The 22,260-nt window shown below is 38.2% G+C and overlaps 1 protein-coding gene across 2 annotated transcripts in view; it reads left to right on the plus strand.

The window, feature by feature from the left end:
- Positions 1-22,260, plus strand: part of LOC149782437 (protein RCC2-like) — an 89,254-nt gene that overhangs the window by 39,000 nt on the left and 27,994 nt on the right. For both annotated transcript variants that reach the window (XM_089933841.1, XM_089933840.1), the window contains exons 5-9: positions 603-691; positions 6,210-6,324; positions 8,526-8,692; positions 10,549-10,729; positions 12,408-12,513. In XM_089933841.1, coding sequence (XP_089789967.1) covers positions 603-691; positions 6,210-6,324; positions 8,526-8,692; positions 10,549-10,729; positions 12,408-12,513 — 658 coding nt within the window. The remainder of the gene's footprint in view (positions 1-602; positions 692-6,209; positions 6,325-8,525; positions 8,693-10,548; positions 10,730-12,407; positions 12,514-22,260) is intronic.

Genomic DNA, 22,260 nt, shown 5'->3' on the forward strand with positions numbered 1-22,260 from the left:
GCTGTGGAACTTGTCTCACATATAAATCCTTTGGTCTAGTTGGTACTTCATGAAAATGGTACTACTTGGACACCCAATATGGCTGCTACGGTGGTCATCTTAAAAATTGTTACTCCTTGATGGATCATTGGATCAGAATGGAGTTATCTTACATCCAGTTTTGCTGACCTGACAGATATCTTGAAAAATATTCTAATCAGTGCTTTTTGTGAACGAATGGTTAAACTATCATAGATTTTTCACCAAGAGATATTTCATGGTGTCTAGTTTGTCCTGAATGAAATTGGTGTCTCTCAGGCATCAGATATGGCCACCATGGCAGCCATCTTGAAAACATTTTGTATTGCTACTCCTAAATGAAAAGTTATGTTGACTTCTTGCAATGTCTGGTTTGTCCTAAATATAAATGCTGTTTCGCTACTCCTCCGGAATGGATGGCCATGTTGAATTGGACTTTTCACCAAAAGACTTCTGATAGTATCTAGTCATAAATAAAAATGGTATGTTTTTACCACAAAAATTTGTTTTTTGGTGGCCTCTGTTTTTAATTATATGTGAAAATACCATCAGCATGTGTTTTACTGAATGATGTATTTTGACAGACAAGGGCCAGGTGTATGCATGTGGAGACAACAAGATGGGTCAGTTGGGGCTAGGTCACCAGAGTGCCACAGTGCCCAGCCCAACAAGGGTATAGTCAGTCTCTTTCTCTCTCTCTCACTCTTTTCCTCTTCCACTTCCTCTTCATAGTAAAATCATATTTTGAGTTATTCCTTTTCAGTTTGCTGAAACTATTATTGTTATTTGCCACCCCATCCCACCCCCAAGGCAGTTTGTACCCTAGTCCGAGTTTCCTCTGACCCATGCCACCCCATTTTTGATATTTTGACATTATGTTGGGGTGTAGGGTCAGAGTCCACTGCCTATCGAAAAGTTGGAATTCGCTGATACCATTTGGTGTCAGCTTAGGGTAGCTGCATAGTAGCCAGCCATGCAAACTTAAATGACCTTTCATCGAAATATACCTACGTGAAATTGATCGCTAGTTATATGATTTATTTTCTCAAAAATCGTGACCATAGCATTTGTCATGTCTTTAATCTGCTGACAGACAAGATGAAAGTACATCATTGCTGAAATATGACCTGGATCTCGCCATTTGCATTCCGAGTCACATGACTACACAAATCTCACAACCTACATGCAGGGTCCGTAGATGACCTTGAAAAGCTTTGATAATTCAAAATATTTTCTGGGTACCTTGAAAAGCCTTGATTTTCATGAAACCAAAAGGAGTTGATAAATAGTTTTCGTTTTACAGAAGTAAAAAGAAAGAAAAGGGGAAGAAACAACAACAAAAAAACAATCTCTCATTAAGTTTGTGCTAGAATAGAAATTTTTCCAAACTGGCCACTGCGCAGTCTTACATTTTGAACTTCCAATTTTACGAAGCCCGGATGTGGCAGTGGTTTAAATTTTAGTCATTTACTTCGACATGGCTGGCTGCCGATTCCAACTTCATTGGCTAGATGAAGAAAAATATAAAGTTTGGATTATGAGATCTTCTCAAAGAGCTTTGCAAAACGCAAATTATGCCAGAAGGATATTGATATATGTGCAGTGGGAGAGAGTGCTCCATGGTCACATGCAGCTGGCGAAAAAAAAGAGCTCTTGTAATGGCGCTTAATACAGGCAAAACAAGAAGCCATCAGCATGAAATGATTTTTGATGAAAGAGGTATATCTGTGAACACAGAGATCAAGTTTTAAAAAAGAAACTATATACTGTATTTGCCGGCCTATAAGTTGAATCAGCAAATTTGGCAAACTTTCCATCCTTCATCCTTATATAAGTTGATGCTGAGTATAAGACAAAGCCAGATCAACACCTTGAATTGTGTTTTTCACTTCGTTCCACACAGCATCGCAAATTTTATCCTACCTGTAACTCAGTAACCTTTCTAGTCAGGATCATTAAATGTAACTAAAAGTACCTAATTTGTTTCACAAGAAGGATTTTAAATGTATTATGTACTTTTAGCTGCAGATAATGATGCTGACCCGAAAATTTATTGAGTTATTGCTTTGGGGAATTAAATTATAATAACTCCTGGTTTCATAAGTATTAAAAGTGGGGGGGGTAGAGGGGAAAAGAGATGCAGAGAGGAGGATGCATATGTATTCCATCACATTTTTTCGTTTGCACCTTGTGATCAAAATCAAATGTGGTCCGATATATAAGAAAGTTCAGCTGTTCGTGGATTTTTGTGTTCTTTTTTAAACTTATTGCCCTCGTGTTGCTGAAGCTTTTGTCAAAGAGAGAAAACATTAATAAATGAAATAGTAAATGTAAACTTTGAAAATCATACCATACTCCTTCAAAGTTTAAATATTTACAATAGTTATATCCAAATAGTCTCCATTAGATTAAATCTCAAGAATGACCATTTTGCATGCTATCTAATTTTCTTTGCAAGTATAACGACCTCTCCATTCCCAACAATTAAGACTTTGTTTAAAGTGCATGTACTCTTCCTGTTTTTAGGAGGCAATTGTTTTTTATCTTTGCTTATGCAATGTGTACTTTAAATTGGTGTTGGTTCTGTCAGCAAGTTCAAAAATGTCACGGGCTGAGAAATTTTCAAAAGTAACCACCTGGCATTTCCTTTAACTATATGGTACGGTATTCATAATACCCATGGGTAGCCTCAGGTCTGCAGAATCTTGACCTCAAACAGGTGTTATCTTGGGATGACTGAATACAACCACAGCATATTTAATCAGCATGTAAATACCACCACAAAGCCACGTGATTCTTTTAATAATGGAAGTGGAAACAAACATCAGAAGGAATTGCTGAACTAGTGGTATTTTTTGATAATGGAATATGGTACTGCACTTGTACACAAGTAAAATCAGTCATCAGGTAAGTGAATAATACAAATTTACAATAGTGAAGACATCTGTCTGTCTATCTGTACACATTATTTTTTTGTACTCTTGGAGAATTATTTTCCATACAAAATATGTTAAAGCAATTTGGGTGACATAATCCATATATAAATATAAGTCGATTCGGAGTATAAGACGAAGCTAAAATTTTCTGGTCAAAAGTATTGTTTTGTAGTCTGACAAATACGGTTGTCTTAATTTGGGATTGAGTGGAAATAGGATGGACGATAATTGCAATGAACACAATAAATCTAAAAATATAGAATACATCTGAGAGAAATATTAATCTGATGCTCCTACAGCCCACCATAAATATCCAATTGTCATAAATGGGGTGGCAATGGTCAGAGCAATCTACTTCACTCCAACATAAATGTCTGAATATCAAAAATGGGGTGACAAGGGTCAAAGGAAACTCCTACATCCCAACACAAATGTCCAAATATCAAAAATGGGGTAACAAGGATCAGAGGAAACTCCTTCACCCCAACATAAATGTCCGAATATCAAAAATGGGGTGACAAGGGTCAAAGGAAACTCCTACACCCCAACATAAATGTCCCAATATCAAAAATAGGGTGGTGATGGTCAGAGAAAATGCATACACCCCAACATAATTGTCCAAATATCAAAAATAGGGTGGTGATGGTTAGAGAAAATGCATACACCCCAATATAATTGTCCAAATATCAAAAATGGGGTGACAAGGGTCAAAGGAAACTCCTACACCCCAACATAATTGTCCAAATGTCAAAAATGGGGTGGCAAGGGTCAGAGGAAACTCCTAACACCCCAACATAATTGTCCAAATATCAAAAATGGGGTTGCAAGGGTCAGAGGAAACTCTATTTGTACCCCTATTCTGGTTTCAAAATGAAAATTCTAAGGATATAAAAATTGCACAAAACTTAAATGTTTCATTCATTAATTTATCATTTCTAGCCTGTTTATCACTATGGAGTTTTTAACACATTCATCTTCACATTTTGAACCAATACAGAAACTTTCGGTGTAAACTACAATCCATGATCGAAGTCATTATCCAGTTTCAGGTAAAGTCCATTTTCAGTGAAGGGATATGGTCTGTGGACTGACTGCACATACAAAGAAGGTTAACACAGCATGATATGCAACCAGTATTTTTAACTTTTAGTTCAAGTATTTCCCCAAAACTTTAAATAAATTAAAAAAATAGGGAAAAAATTTGTCCTTAAATTTGAAAGCAAGCACAGTAAGTAGCTTGAAGATTTGTAATTTGTGTGTACAAATTCATCAAAATAGACTTTCCCTACACAAATATGGGTGCCATGTTAGTGTAGAACGTCCCACTAGGTCTGAAATCCGAAGGAGATGACCATGATAGGACACAAACATGTATGACAATGAGTCATATATTAAAAATGGAGAAAGGAAATGACTAGGTCTTGTACATATTTTGTATCTCCCAGGCCTTCCATTTCTAAAATCTAAAGGCAGATGCAAACTGCCAGGAGGGTCAGCAAATACGATAATTTTTAAGATTAATAATATGATATCCTTCGATGCAGTGAAGCATTTTAAAATGTACCATTTGAACTGTCCACTTAGATGCAGTGAAGCATTTTAAAATACACCATTTGGACTGTCCACTTAGATGCAGTGAAGCATTTTAAAATGTACCATTTGGACTGTCCACTTAGATGCAGTGAAGCATTTTAAAATACACCATTTGGACTGTCCACTTAGATGTGGCAAAATATTTTAAAATGTACCATTTGGACTGTCCAGACTCTTGTTATTTACTATAAGGAGAATGAAAAGAAGTGATTATTCTGCAAATTCTGATGCAGTAAACAAAGTTAAGATGCAAATTCCCATAATTACAGGAACATTTCATATATCCATTTGGTTCAGACCATAACCCATTGCAATGAACGCCTTATTGCAAGGGAGAAAAAACTGATAGTTTGTAAAAAGTTATTGTGGCATTTGTTAAAATCATTCGTCATTATTATTTCCTTGGGCAGGATATACTTAATATGATTCACTTATTCCATCCATATTTACATTCATTCTTCCATCTGTCATCCATAATATGGTCCAAGACCAAACTTGTTAGATGTATGTATCTTTAAATGAAAATACACCAGAATTGGATATTTGTGACCTATATGACAGAATTGGATATTTGTGACCTATATGACAGGATTGGATATTTGTGACCTATATGACAGGATTGGCTATTTGTGACCTATATGACAGGATTGGATATTTGTGACCTATATGACAGGATTGGCTCCGGATCATTTAAAAATACCTACTGGTGCCAATGATACAAGTGTAGTTTTTAGATTTCTGAAGAAAATAAAACTAGTCAGAATGTGTTTATATGATAATTATCACTGTTATTGATGGGTCTGCACAAAGTATAGCAGTCATTTTCTATAGCTACCATATATACCTGCATAGAAGTTGAATCCAACTGCAAACAACATACACCTTGATTTTTGCTGTTACATTGATTAGTCTTAACACATTTTAGTGACACAGATCTGCTGGCACATTATGTGCCAGCAGTCATTGGTCTGTGCTGGATCCAACTGGTATGCATGTATGCACAGTGATCTAAATTCCAATATATTTTATTGTGGTGTGTTATAATTTTATTCTGGTGTGTTATAATTTTATTGTGGGGTGTTATAATTGCTCCGTTTATGACCTATGGGGTTACACCTGCAGCGAGTCCTTTGGGATATTGCTGGATTTGGAAGATAATCAATAAATTGGTCAAGCAGAGTCCACTGATTCTGGTGAGTTGTGTATGTTGCACCTGTGAGAATTGATCATCCGGAGTCAAATTATGACTTAACTACACTCAGTTTCACCCAGCACCAGAATAGATGTAATATGGATGATCCATTTTGTATGCATGCAGTATTTTCTTTTAAATGGAACTTGCAAAGTTGTCAGTCTTTATTATACTGTGTATTTTTTATGTATCTAATTTATAAGTCATCAGAAAATCTATGTGAACACAACATACATACCACTCTGTTACCATCAGAAGTGGGTGTTTTTATAATACAGATGAATGTCTTGATCATGAAAGAAATGCTTGGAAAAAGTGGACAGATTTTCCACATTTTCGCATTTTCAGATCATAATCATGCCTTTCAGTTTTAGCTTACTTGTATCATAATGATGATGTAAATATTACTTAACATATCAACATTCTCTCCAGGTTATTTTAGTGTACATTTATACTGGATTTTTTTACAGATGTCTTACAAGGGTCCCCCAATCCGACGTGTGGCCTGCGGGGGAGAGTTCAGTATGATAGTTGATATTCGTGGAAACCTGTACTCATTTGGATGTCCAGAATATGGACAGCTGGGTAAGTTATCATCATGTGCATGTGTGACCTATGGGGAAGAGTTCATTATGATAGTGGACATTAGTGGAGACCTGTACTTGTTTCGCTGTCCAGAATATGGGCATCAGGGTAAGTTATTGTATGCAGTTGTCATTTGTGGGGGAGAGTTCCATATGATAGTGGACAATTGTGGAAACTTTTACTTGTTTGGATGTGTAGAATATGGGTAGCTGGTCAAGTTATCAGTGTGCATATGATTAAACACCAACACTAGTATATGTTTTCAAAATGGACTTGTGTTATTCCAGTCCATAAAAGGGGCAATAAATCCTTATTAAATATTAGTTCTATAAAAAAAAAAAACACTGATAACCATTTTGATCATAGTTTTAGGTGTATAAACCTAGATAATCATATGAAATTATGAATTGCCTCTTGAGATGTTTGGATTAGTGTATATACATTATATATATTCCCTCACTTTAAAGCCCCTCACTTAGCTTCCCTCTCTTATAACATTGGCATGATAATGGATATTATATTGGTCTCACAATAAATTCCCCCTGTATATTGCTTCCTTCCCTTCTAACTGGTATAACGGATTACATTAGATTGGTCCTTCTCTATAAAGTCCCAGTAATATTAATGGTATGGACCACTCCGGTGGCCTAGGGGTTAGAGTGTCTACCTCGGAAGCAGGAGGTCGTGGTTTTGAACCCCATTCGAGTCAAACCAAATACTTATAAAAATGGTACTAACAGCTGCCTTGCTAGGCGCTCAGCATTAAGAGGTTAGTGTTAGGACTGGTTGGCCTGGTGTCAGGATAATGTGACTGGCTGGGACATCATGCTACATGTCTGCAGTATGATGCCCCAGTGCTGGACATCACTATAAACTGCCACACTGCAGACATCGTAGCGATATGACTGAAAAATTGTTAAAGCTATGTTAAAAATCCTAATCACACACACACACATTAATAGTATGGACATTGATCACATTATAATGAGCAAGATCCACACATTAATCCGGTGAGCTTGCATTTCATTGGTTGAACTCAAGGTAAGCTTGCATTCATTGGTTGAACTCAAGGTAAGCTTGCATTCATTGGTTGAACTCAAGGTGAGCTTGCATTTCATTTGTTGAACTCAAGGTGAGCTTGCATTTCATAGGTTGAACTTGTTACAACTATGGAGCTATCTTTCTGATGTAGTTTTGATCAAACTTGTATTAGAGGCTTATATTGTCAAGCTTTTGCCTGAGTTTGATTATAAATGAGTTTAAAGCATGTTAATGAGGCGATCAGATTGGCTGAGCTTTTGTTACCACTTCAGAGTCTGTATTTGATTTTGATCCAGCTTTATAACTACACTTATGAATGAGTACATTTACAAATGAATCCACACATAACAGATGATTTTGCATCTGATTTGCTATGTTTGTCAATGGAGCCATGGTAGCTCACTTCGTAGAGTTATCTACTTGTATTTCATTTGTTGTAGGTTTGATACAAGATCAGGCCAGCCTATGATCATATAAACCTATTTATCATGTCTGATCAATATCTTGTTAAAGATTTTGATCAAACTTAGTAAATAGGCTTATATCAAGATCTCAGATGGGCATAAGTGAGATCCATGCATAGAAATGAGGCGATCCATCTGATTTATTGAGCTTGTCAGCGCTAGCAGTTTTATCTTAGATTATTTTTTGTATCATCAAGATGTTGAAACAATTTGATTATATGTGAGATCTTTGTATATTTATGAGGTATTCTTGTTTCTGGCTGGCTGAGCTTGTTGCCATGGAAATAAAATTTTGAATTAAATTTGGCTCCAGCTTATGTCATCATGGTCTTAAGCTCTGTAATAAGTAATATTGGCACATACTAATGAGGTGATTTGCATCTGATTGACTGAGCTTGTTGCCTCTAAAAAGTCTCATTTAATTTGTTAAAACTTGGTAAATAGGTTTGTATCATGATTTTGAATTAAGTTCATTTATGAGAGAGGTACGTGCTTAGATTCTTTAGAGCCTTTACCTTTGAAAAGAATTTTGATCAGACTATAAGATAATAGGCTGGGAGTTTACTGGTGGTTATGTTTTATATTACCATATAAGCTTTGCTTTATAAACTGGTCAGTTTTTATGTAAGTCATTCGAGCAATACCAGGCCCACTTATGCTGCATTTTTATTTTTTTTTTGTTTTTAATTTTTTAAGGGCACAACACAGATGGAAAATACTTTGTTACAAGCAATAAACTGTCATTCAAATGTGAACTGGTGCCACGTAAAGTAAACGTATGGATTGAGAAATCACGAGATGGTCGACTTACCCCTATCATAGATGTAGAAGTTCGGGAGGTGGCTTGTGGAGCAAACCATACAGTGAGTTACGTAGACCTTACAGGAAAGGGGAGTTTATTGACATAGAACATATATATAATCTTTTCGTAAAGTTATTAAGGGATGTAGGAACATCCCTGTGTTTAACAGTGAAACAATAGCTCTAACCTCAATAACATTAGCAGATGTTATTAAATAGATATTATATTCCACCAGAACAGCTATCTTAGAGATTTAGTTATTAAATTAAATGTCTTGATTGTAAGAGGTGCATTTTGATGTAAAGCATCCGTGCTAATTTATGTAAATATTTCACCCAGTATACAGCAGTAATAGTGTCTATTATATTCACCACAACAATGCTGTGTTTTCAGCTGTTTTAGCTGTACTGATCTTTGACCAAAAGAGCTTATGGGATGACCTGTCATTTGATGCTTGTCCATCACTTTTCACAACTGTGTTTAACATTGTCGCCGCAACTCCTATATACTGCTTGGAGGATTGTCGTGAAACTTTACACACATTCATCATAAAAGATCTTGTTGGTCCTAAATGTAAATCGTACTGCTTGGACATACAATATGGCCACCACAGCAGCTGTCTTGAAAATCTTGTTATCACTATTCCTTCTCAATGGACGGTCATACCAAGATGGTGTTTTCACTAGAAAAAACTTCTTATTCTGTCTAGTTAGTCCTAAATGAAAACTATGCCAATCTGATGTCCAGTATGGTTACCATAGCAACCATCTTGAAGATTTTTTTTATCGTTACCCCACCAGAACAGAAAGTCATCTCGACATGGGGTTTTCACAAGATTTCATGCTGCGTCCAGCTGATCCTGATGAAAATGGTACTGCTCAGACATCCAGTATTGCCACCAAAGTGGCCATCTTGAAAATCTTGTTGCTACAACTTCAGAATGGATGGTCATGTCGAAATGGTGGTTTCATTAAAAGGCTTTGCATGATGTTTAATTGATCCTAAATGAAAATTACGCCAATCTGATATCAAGTATAGCAGCATTCTTTACAGTCTTGTTATTATTTCTTCTCCAGAATGAGGTTTTCACTAGAATTCTTATGGTGTCTAGTTTGTCCAGACCAAAAATAGTTCCACTTGGAGATAGAATATGTCCACCACAGCAGCCCTCATGAAAATCTTATCACTACTTCACCGCATTGGAGGGTCTGCATGAACATGGGGTCTTCACTGGAGGACCTTTTTTTAGGGTGTTGAATTGGTCATTAAAATAAGTTGTGCCCACTGGATATCCACTATGGCTACCGCATTGCCATCTTTAAGATCTTATCACTAATGCTTCTAGATGGAAAGTCATATCAACATTGGGTTTGCACATTCTAGTTGGTTCTAAATGAAAATGGTGCTGATCTGGCATCCACCATGGTCACTATGGCAGCCACCTTGAAAATCTTATAGCTACTTTTATAAATGGAAGTCATATTGTCAGAAGACTAATTTTTACATCTAGTTGTACAGGAAAGAAAATGGTGCCTATCGGATCTAAAATATTTCTGCCACTATGAACATCTTGAAAATGTTGTCATTAATTTTCCAGTAGGTATGATATGGTCTATACAAATGTTCACTTAAAGTCTTTTAACGGTGACTGGTTTGTACTGAATGAAAATGGTGCCAATCTTTCATCCTATTGCTGCCACAGTGGCTAATTTGAAAACCTTGTCATTGAAGAACATGCACAGTGGTTTCAATACTCATTAGTTAAGAAAAAGAAATGGTTTTATCTCTAATTCTTGGAAATTCTTTTCAGACAGCTGAGTGTCAGTCCCTTCGAGGGTCTCTTGTTTGTAATTCTTTTGTATTGCATGATTAGCATAGTCGTTTTTATCAGAGTTTATGTTTTTACTCTGATTGCAGATTGTTTTGGATTCTAAAAAGAGAGTATTCTCATGGGGATTTGGTGGTTATGGACGTTTAGGCCATGCTGAGCCAAAGGATGAAATGGTGCCAAGACTTGTGACATTTTTTGATGGGACAAATCGTGGAGCAACCATGGTAGCAGCAGGTTCCACCTTCTCCTTTGGTTTAAATCAATATGGTGAGACCCAGCATGTTCTCTCTTAAAGTCAATGGAAAATGTATCCATGGCATATCTTGACTAATTGAATAGGAAAATCATTGATCCGATAGAACTGATCAGCATAATAAAAACCTATAAAGACTTAGTTCTACTTAAATTATACGCTGATAGCAGTTTCCAAATGAGAATTTCTTGCATTTTAGTTAGGTAAATTAAATGTACAAGTTCCTTATATATAATCATTTTGATTTCGATAATCGGTACATCTTAATTAGAATTCAGATTAAGCAAATGAACTTAATTAAATCTGAACATACCTTGAATTTGTTTATTTTTGTGGCTACAAATTTACATGCCTCAAAGTGTGATATCAGAAGGGGACAGATTGTTTAGCTGCTGTCTGTCTTTATGTGCCAATCTATTTTACTGGAATAGATCGCAAACTGAAATTTTGTATACTTTTAACATGGGTTGACAACCTGGTTATTTTATTATAGGACCATTGCAACATTTTTTAACTTCTCTGGAAATTGTTTATAATTTTACTTTTGTCAAAACTTTTGTTGCCACAGTTAAGCAAAACCAACACGAGTTAGATAAATGAAATGTTGTGAGCTTGTGTTTATTCACATGTCTGTAACATTTGATTTTCAAATCACTACAGCATATTTTTTTCTTCAATTTATTACTTTTTGGACTTTTTGACAAAGTAATGTTTAGCATTGTTCAACAAAATCCATTTAAGGTAGACAAAAGAAAATTGATTAGCATATTTTTTATTCATATATAGATGTCCTTGTCCGAGTTCCAAGTCCTTACATCAGTCTTTACACATTTCTAAACGTTTTGGACAGAAACCAAGTTAGCACAATTAAGCAAAGAACACTTGGGGCCGGAAAATGAAATTTGATATACATGTTTGTATTCATGTGTATTTGACCCATTTCAATTTTAAAGTAATTTTTTATGAACACTTTTTTTAAACTTTTGCTACTTTTTATATAAAAAAATGTTAGCTGTGATTAGTGTGCCAGATTGGAGACCAAAAAGATTGCTTGTTTGAATCCTACCATTGAGTCAGCTACCATTGTTATGTTCTACATCAAAGCACTCAACCCTTGTTGCCTCAGCAGTAAATAGCCTACTTGTGTTGCTGTGCTGTAAAACAACAAAGCAAGCCAAACATTAAGAAAATTTATTAGCAGAAGTTAGGAAATATTGTGTGAGGTAAATGACTTGAATTTGGAGTGCCTGTTTGTATGCATCAATAGGTTAGATTTTCATGTGATTATATGTTTTTCTGGTTTTGAAATTTTGGGATTTGGAGGGGGTGGTACATTTGGCTGTGGGGGCATACATGTCTAACAAACACAGATCTAGCTGTAGTTTTGCTTAACATTTGTTTTTGTTGGTACTGAAAGTCATTAATTCGGAAACAAGTCCTTTGCTTTCCATGTAAGAATTATTGTGGTTTTTAAATTTTGCAACTGTGAAATCCACAAAAGTTGGATCACCAAGAAAAGTAGGGAGTTCACAGTAAGTAATGTACTCTTGCCTGTTTTTATTTGTAAATAGAAAACGAGATTATTCAAAGCAAAACATTATAACAATCAATGTTCAACAGAACCATAATAATTGCCTTCATTAAGATCAATATCATAAGTGCCAATTTGATACACTTTGTCCATATTTACAGGTGCTTTGTTTTTATGGGGCCAGACAAAACCAACGGGTGAGGCAGCCATGTACCCCAAACTTGTACAAGATCTCAGTGGATGGAGAATTCGTAGCATAGGATGCTGGTATGGTCTTTATTAGAGTTAAGAGTAAACTTTATGTATTCAGTGCATTGCCATCTTTGTGATTAAATCTCACATTAACAGTCGCATAATTGGGTGATCTAGTGAAACAAGGTATAGTGCAAGTGATGTTCGCTTTTTAATATTGGTCATAATAAGAGGACAGTGTTTGTGGAACTTGTAACTCAGCTGAAGTAATACAGTTAATTTGTAATCCACATGATTTGTACTTGTACACTTTGTATTGATTAGAAGACTTTTGATAAAATATTCAGGTTTTTACTTGAAATAAAGGCCTACTCATAATGTAAATCAGCAGTGACTAAAGTCAGCTGTCTTGATCCATTATACTCCTATACATATGTGCATATTAGACATGTGATAAAATAATCGTCAGATATGTTTCCATTGTTCCATCTTTTCAGTATATATAATTAAGAACTTTATTCCAAACTATAAGATTTTTCAATATTAGTGTATAATATCTAAATTCACTGTATATTGAGTCTAAAGTAACCTTATTTGGATAGCTGTAATACATCGCTACTACTGTTTGCATTGCTTTCCTTTTCCGGGACATATTCCCTTTGTCTGAGCTAATTATTTCCTCTCCTATTTGATTTTGAAGGCCTGAATGGAAAAGAACACGATCCCAGTATTACTCCTTAAGTCTTAGCCAACATAGGGCCCGCTCACCAGTTATTATATACTTTTGAGAGAGTGACGTATGTAATGTGAAGTTGTTTCAATTTGAAACTTGCACAGTGGAGAGAATGTTGGCATACCTCTATGCTGCTTTGATGTAGTGTGGATGATATTTCTTTGGATTTTGTACTTTTGGAAATTGTATATGATCCAAGCACACTTCTAACTGAAATGACTGCTCCCTTGTGCGAAAAAAAATCAACCTGAATTAGTCTTAAGTATACTATCTTTAGCAGCTATTAAAATAGGGAAAATTAATTTTTCTTACTACTAACAATATAAAATGTATATTAAGCAAAGATATTGGCTCTTTTTTTAATACAATTTACCCCTGAAGTTCAGGAAGTGAAAATTACCAAGTGGAGCTTGCAGTTCTTTTAAGGGTGCACATCTGGAATAAGGCCAAGCTGTATACTCTATAATCCATATTACACCTGTCAATCATATGCCAAACTAAAGGGAATTAAAGGATCTTTGATCAGTACCTAAGATATAAAAGGTCTTTTTTAAATGGCCAGTATAACCATTGAGGCAAGCAGGGGAAATTTTTTTTTCTTTGAAATTCTAACCCTTTGCAAAATACAAAACTGGAGTGCCACCATATGTAGTACTATCCTCTTTTTTTTCCTGTGAACAACATACATCTGGTATATGTGCTATATCACTCATTGAAATTTGCCTTCATTTTCATCTTTATTGGTCCTTTTTAGCATTTCACATATCTTTTAGAATTGACTGAGTGTTTATTTCCTCAGTCCTTGCATTATTGGTGCTATCTTCATTGCTAGGCGGGTCCCCGAGTGGCCGAGTGGTCTAAAGCGCTCTCCGTTACGGATCACTGCCATCTCACCTCTGTCTGCGTGGGTTCGAGTCTAGGATTCAGCCAATGTGGGTATGTGAGAAAGCTTGCCAGTAGCTTCTCGTGGGTCGGTGGTTCTTTCTGGGGTTTTCCCGGGTTCTTCCACCACCATTAATACTGGCCGCCATGTATAGCCTATCGTGTGCTGAAAAATGGCGTTAAACCCTACAACAACAACAACAACATTGCTAGGCACAAGATACTGGGTACCAGTCACATGTCACTGGGTGTCAAACACTGGTCACTGTGTTTTAATTATTCATCTTATAACAGGGAAGAGGTCTATTACCCCATGCCTTTGTTCCTATGTCACCATTTAATCTTGATGAAGATTGAGTTGGATTGTACTCACACTTCTAGGAAGGGGAATGGGTTGGCATCTCCTGTCACTATTTTTCCATTTAATACCCATGGAGCCTTTCTGAATGGTTACCAGCTTCATTTCTCCTTCAAATACGTTCCCCAATCACATTTACGTTAGGGATATAAGCCTGCTACCTCTCGAATCCAGCCCTACTAAAAGACAAAAATTCATCTTTTCTGTCTATCTCATATAAACCAAAGGGCAATAACTCTTGCCCCTTACCTCCCCTTGCCACCGCCAGGTGTCACTAGTTTTTAAGTTTCGCTTGTACTGCTAACACGTACATTATACCTCCAAACAATCCAAGCCATCTTAGCGTTAAATTGGACCATTAGAAGTTAAATTTGGATTTATTGCGTTGGACAATCATTCTTCAGAAAGTCAAGTACCAGCGACGTTCTTGTGTCGCTGGTACAAAACTCATTCAGACGCCTTCAGTACGGATCTTCCGGCCCTGGAAAAAAATATGGCAGCAGTTCACATGTCCGCTCCACTGTTTTACAAAGTGGACAAAAATGTGTTCCATGCCACGTCAAAGCTAGTCCAGAACGTAGTCGCTACGTCTTCAGTGTTAGATTTGGCTTCATTAGCCATTTTCTGACTCTCAGAAAAATCCGACAGTGACCACACTTGGGAAGCGATGGCCCGGATTGCTAGAGTTATTAACAGGGCAGCTCACCATTCCATGGCAAATGCGTTGACTGCTTCTGCCAACTTAGACCTGATATGACGTGACGCATGTCTGTGGTCCACGTCGCTCAAGCCCCATCATACTCTGGCTTTACGGATGACTCCGTTTGGGTCATCTTTACTCTTTGGAGGAAAAACTGAAGAAGTTCGGAAGCAGGCAGCTCAAGAACTGCCCCTCCAACTCGCTGCCCAACCCTCGCAAACGTTTAGAAAAAATCAGTCCCTGCCATAGCGGAGGGGGATGATTGGCGGACCAGGACAAGGGATCCTTACAATCAAATGTGCAGTATAGATTCCAACCCAATGCCAGGAGACAACAGTCTAATCAAGCTAGGAGGCAACCATACAGAGGCAGTAAGAAACAAAGTTTCTCCATCTTCAAGCCTCCTAACTCTAAAAATTGATATACCCTCCCCACCACCCGCGGACAGCCTACCTGTGGGCGGCTGCCTCCTGCAATTTCAGGACCACTGGACCACCTTTTTTCCTCAGAATGATGGGGTGATCTAGGTCATTTCGGAGGGGCTTCGGATTTCATTTATCCAACCCCCTTCCCTGTCCTCCTCTTTCCTCTTCACGGACGTACCGTCCGATCGGGAGAAGGATACCTTTCTACAACAGGAGATACGGTCGCTCATAGAAAAACGGGCGGTGGAGATTGTGAAAAAACCGCAATCGCCGGGGTTTTATTCTAGGCTGTTTCTTATCCAAAAGGCAAAAGGCAAGTTGAGGCCGATCATTGACCTGAGTCGCCTCAACCAATACATTTTACCACTGAAATTCAAGATGGAAATGGCGAGATCATTCCGTCTTTCCATCCGGCGGGATGAGTATGTCGTCAGTCTAGATATGACCGACGCATATTTTCACGTCCCTATCCACCCGCGTCACAGAAATTTCTCCGATTCGCTTACCGCAACGCGGTTTATCAGTTCCAGGTCCTACCCTTTCACCTCAACATCAGCCCTTGGGCTTTTACCAAGGTTATGGATTGTGTTGTCACCCTGTTCCACTCGACTTCATCTACAGGGATGGCAGTGTACTTGGACGAAATCCTCCAGAAACATATGGTAAGTTCTATTCTGCTCAAAGGCAGAAACGATCTTTTAGCACTCTTAGATCATCTAGGCTTTCTCGTGAACTGGAAAAAGTCTGATCTCCGTCCATCCCAGCGTTTTGTCCATCTGGGTATGGAGTTTCTCACCGATCTGAATCTGGTATGGCTTCCTCGCATTCGCGCAATCCAAATCATCGAACTCGTTGAGTCTGTTTCCAACAGGACATGGATTTCAGCGAGAGAATTCTTGCAACTCCTCAGATTATTCAATGTGGCAGCGGACTTGATCCCTCTTGGCCGTCTTTTTATACGTCCCTTACAAATGACGTTACTGGCACAATGACGCCCCTTTCCAAGTCCCCTGAATCAAACAATAATGATCATGCCCGAGATACGATCATTCCTGCATCAGTGGCACAACCCCGGTTGGCTGTCCACGGGGATTCCTCTAGAGATGCCCCAAGCGGAGATAACGGTATGTACCAATGCCAGTACCTACGGTTGGGGTGCCCACCTGTTGCCGGACTTCACTACAGTCAGCGGCACATGGGAGCCAGAAGAGAAACCTCTCCACATCAACCTTTTAGAAATGAGGGCTGTCATCAATGCCTTTCATTTCTGGAAGGATCAACTCTCAGGAAAAACTGTCCTCATTATGTCAGACAACTCTATGGTGGTGACTTGCCTCCTCAAACAAGGGGGCACCAAATCACCAGACCTGTGCATTCTGATCTGGCAGTTTCTACGTTGGTGTAACAACCTCCACATCAACGTACAAATCAGACACATTCCCGGCAGACTCAATGTCTTAGCCGACACTCTATCCAGGAAAGGTCAATTCATTCACACGGAATGGTCACTCCATCAATCAGTCTTTCTTCGGATTTGCACACTTTGGGGGCGTCCGATGATCGATCTTTTTGCAACAAGGTGGAATCGCAAGTTGCCCACCTTCGTCTCTCCAGTTCCAGACCCAGAGGCTTGGGCCCTGGACGCTCTGTCAATCAGCTGGGAGGAGTTGTGGGCATTTGCCTACCCTCCCATGGTTTTGGTACCGAAAATAATCCAGAGGTTAAGGGGTCAGAACTGTCGGATGATTCTGATTGCCCCTCTCAGATGGAACAAGTCCTGGGTCACTGATCTACTCGATCTAGCGATAGATCTACCCAGAAAGATTCCAACCAGCCCAAATCTTTCCAAACAACTGCGGTCACGGGTGTTCCACCCCTGCCCGGACCATCTTCTTCTTCACACTTGGCTCTTGTCCGGACAGCCTTGCGAGACAAACAATTTAAACCTTCGATTGTGGAGAGAATCTCAAGAGCAAGAAGGCCCTCCACTCTGAAGGCTTACGAGGGAAAGTGGCGTGTTTTCAGGGACTGGTGCCATTTCAATAACTTCGTCCCTTTGAGTGTCTCAATCCCTCAACTGGCCGACTTTTTTCTCTGGCTTTTTGAGGAGAAACAGTTGGCCCCAATTACTATCAAAGGCTACCGCTCCATGATATCAGACACATTCCACCATCATGGTAGATGTGATATTGGGCATAACAAAGATCTATCAGATCTTTTAGCCAATTTTGATTTCAATCAACCAAAATCCCTCACCCTGTTTCCAAAATGGAATCTGTCCTGGGTTTTAACATGGCTCAATTCAGACAAATTTGAACCTTTAGCCCACACTTTGTTAAAGCTACTATCATACAAAACATGTTTCTTGATAGCCTTAGCTTCAGCATGCAGGCTGAGCGAGTTACATGCCCTTTCCAGTGACCCGAACTTTCTTCAGTTCAGATCAGATGGTTCGGTGGTCCTCCTGACACAACCAGGCTTTGTAGCCAAAAATAGGTTACCACCCATTGGCAATCAAAGAATCGTCATTCGGTCGCTCTCTTCCATAGATAAGTCAAGAGCAGCAGCCATGCAAGATCCTGTTCGTGCACTCAAGCACTATTTAAAACACACAGAGGCATATTGGGACACACGTAAGTGCCTCTTTCTTCGGTCAAAGCTGGTAAACGGGATATCACCCCTCAAGCCCTTGCTTCATGGCTGAAGTGGGTTATACGCTCAACGTACTCTGAGGTCTCACAAGATCAGAGTTGCCTCATGAAGATTACAGCTCATGAGATTAGAGCAATCTCGGCGAGCCTGGCATTCAAACGCAATGTTTTGATCCGAGATATAATAGAAGCTGTTGGCTGGCATGCAGAGTCAACCTTCTCCAGTTTTTATCTCAGAGATTTGGCTTCGCAGAGGCAAACCTTGAAACTGGTAGGTCCGGTGTCGGCAGCCTAGATGACCACCAGACCCATTTAAAACAATCAGCACAGCCTATCAGCTTCGCTGGATTCGCCAGTGAAATTTCATAGGTAAGAAGATTTCAATAACTATCTTCTTAACCGTATATAGGGGTCACATATCACGGGACCCTAGGCTGTGTTGCTGATGAAATTAGGAGAACGAGTTATCGTTCAAATGGGGAATCCAGCCATCATTCCCTAGAAGGTACCTGGGGTGGAGGTAGGATGCTCAGCATTCTCTCCTCCTATTACCTATTCTTCTAATGTTAATGTGATTGGGGAACGTATTTGAAGGAGAAAGCAAATTTTTAGTAAATTGTGTTTCTCCGAGAATACTTACTTGATCACATTACTTAAAAACCCTCCCAACCACCCCGCTATGCGAGCATCCTCGTATAATATATATCGCTCAGCTTTAAAAACTAGTGACACCTGGTGGTGGCAAGGATGGTAAGGGGCAAGAGTTATTGCCCTTTGGTCTATATGAGATAGACAGAAAAGACAAACTTTTGTCTTTTAGTAGGGCTGGATTCGAGAGGTAGCAGGCTTATATCCCTAACGTGAATGTGATCGGGTAAGTATTCTCGGAGAAACAATTTAGTAAAAATTTGCTTTCTGGGAACATCTTTACCCTTGCATGGACCACCCACCCACTCAGTCATCTCTCACCAGTCCAGACTGGCTTGATTACACTCCTTTTTGCAGAAGGGCAAAGTCAGGAGGGTAGAAACTGACCAGACTCCAGCTTTTTAATCCTAGATCTGTTTTTTTTTTTTTTAAATGCACAAAGATGCAGCTTATAATTGACCTTTCCACCTTAAACATATTTCTTCAAAATGAACACTTCAAATTGGAGACTTCACCTTCAGTCAGGAATGCCATAAGGCCCTGCAAATGAATGGTCACCATCAATCTTTATAATGCATACCTTCACATCCACATCTTCCCTCCACATGCCTCCAGTTTAGTCTCAGTCAGAAGGTATTTCATTTGTGACCTCAATTCTGTTCTATGAGCCTTTCCTCTGAAAACTCTACAACAAACTTTTCAAAGACATTTCATCAAACGAACTTGTACTTTGAAGGGCATTGTTATGCCAACACTGTGGTAGGTGTGGGGTCGGGTGCTTCCAATATTTATTTAAATTATTATAGAAGTCCCACCCAGGCTAGAGTTTAGTTAGAAGTTAATTAGTGAAAGATAAATGTAAATTTCTGAGCCCCCAGTCAGCAATGGCGACAGTTAAATGATTGAATATACAAAAAAGTGAAATTCAGCTGATAATTTATTGACAATTCAATAATCAAATGATTAAAATTTCCTAAGTACTCTCCTTCCGCTTGACCCTGTGATAGCCGATTGCATCATTTGATTTGTAGTGTGAGAGCTTTCCAGCTGACCTTGTATTATACTCATCTGTGTATTCTCTCCTATTCCTTCTCCTCTTCCTCCGACTTTCTCCGAATTCCTTCTCTCCACTGACTCCTCGATACTCCTCCTCCTTCTTCACTTCTCCTCGACTCCTTTTCTTCTTCCTCCTCGACTCTCTATTGACTAGACTTGTCAACTCCAACTGCTCTGATAGTCTTACTTCCATTTCCCCTCTTAGATACTCTAGACACACTAAACCGGAAGTTTTGTCCCCCAAAAAGCTTCCTGTGAAAACACAAGGACGGTACAATACTTCCCAAAGCCCTCTCATCTCACACTACACCCAGCCAATGACTATTAAATTTCTTAGGTCAGGTCACGCATTCATTCACATTGAAATACTCATGCATTCTTGTATGGTAAAACAACGGTGTAATAAAAGCATGCTAACAATTACTTCTGATATATACATCAATAAATTAAATCACATCAGTACATATTCCTAATCCCATTATACTAAACAATATCACAACAATGAGACATTTCTTTACAACTCATACAAATTACACAAATATTAAAATATAAATGCTCCGACATACTCATACCTCCATATTAACTAATCTTACTTCAACCATTTTCCAAATTCACAACGTATGTAAATCTAGCATATCACATGAATAAATGCACTAGTTTACTACGGAGTAACCTAATAGCGAATTACAAAATTAATTCTGACCACAAACTAACAATCTGTATAATTTTCTACATAATACTCAAACTCATTTCTCAAATATGCATGTAAATTAAACACGCAAAGGTAATTCTATGCACTAAATGATCCTAGTAATTAAGTATACATACTACACATGATTGCAATTATATACATACTACACATGATTGCAATTACAATGCTGTAATATTCTGCAAAAATCGAGAAAATAACTTACTGACCTTTATGCAGCTTTGTCTTTCTTTCATGCCAAATTACAAGTGGCTTTTTCTGAGTAATCATGTTTGCTCAGCAATCTTTCCAGGAGAATTACATTTTTGCTTGCTAGTTAGAAGTTATAATAAAGCTCAAAATTGTTACCACACCCTCCGTCTAAATTCTGATTGGATGTTGCTTTGATTTGATCCGATCAACTTGATGGACAATGTCCTTCTCGCTGCCTTGGGACGGATTTATAACACGCCCTGGTTCCCTTGTGGTTCCTCTGATCTTCGACAAATCTGTAATACCTAGGTCAGGAAGTCACTCGATCTAACACCTCTGCCAATCCAAGTGTCAGATCGTCTCACTGGTCACAGTAACTTTGCATAAGAGATTAACTCTAGCCTGCAGCATGTTCAGACATCAAACATGGCTTGCAATAATACCTTAGATTATACATGACTTATAAACAGGGTTGAGCAAACATGACAGTTACACAGGGAGAGCTTGGTTGCCAGAAATGGCTGATAGTTTGCCAGTCCTTAGAAATGAGAGAAAATTATAAATTGCTATGCTTTGTAAGTGAAATATTATATTTATTTAATATGTACCGTATTTATAAAAATAAAATTGATAAAAGTAAAAGATTAGAAATAGTATAAGAGCAATTGCGACCTTAGAGATGGTCATTACAATATCAACATGAGGATTTTACTTATAGACTTCATATGTAGTCCTATATAGCCACCACAACAACCATCTTGACTGCTGCAATGACTGTCATGAAAATCTTAATGGGTAATCATTATGACATGGGATTGTCACCAATACTCTTACAATGATGTCTACTTTGTCCTAGATGAAAATTTTCCCAAGCTGATATCCAATATGTACACCACAGCAGCTAATTTGAAAATTGTATTATTGCTGAAGAATAACTGAGATGGTTAAAAGAAAATAATGGTCTTGTCTTGAATTGCTGGAAATTCTTTTCACCCAGTAGAGTGTCAGTCCCATCAAGGGACTCTTGTATTATTGTTTTAGTTTATTTTTCACACAATCATCCAATTTTTTAATTATTTTTACAATCGCTGATCATAAAATGTTATTTCCATTTGAAAGTTTGTGATCTTGCAGTATTCTGGTTTTCATTACTTAACATTAAAATAAACGTGGACTGTTTCAGTGGCCAAGTGGTTAGAGCGTCTGCCTCAGATGCAAGAGATTGCAGGTTCGAAACCCATTCAAGTCATACCAAAGACAAAAATGGTATTTACAGCTGCCTAGCTAGGCACTCAGCATTAAGAGGTCAGTTAAGACTGGTCTGCCTGGTGTCAGGATAATGTGACTGGGTGGGACATGATGCTACATGTCTGCAGCATGATGCCCCAGTGCTAGACATCACTATAAACTGCCACACTGCAGACATATTGATACAACTGAAAAATTGTTTAAGCTATGTTAATAATCC

This window comes from Sinohyriopsis cumingii, chromosome 15, assembly GCF_028554795.1.
Source record: "Sinohyriopsis cumingii isolate HCF-2022 chromosome 15, ASM2855479v2, whole genome shotgun sequence".
Classification (NCBI taxonomy): Eukaryota; Metazoa; Mollusca; class Bivalvia; order Unionida; family Unionidae; genus Sinohyriopsis; species Sinohyriopsis cumingii.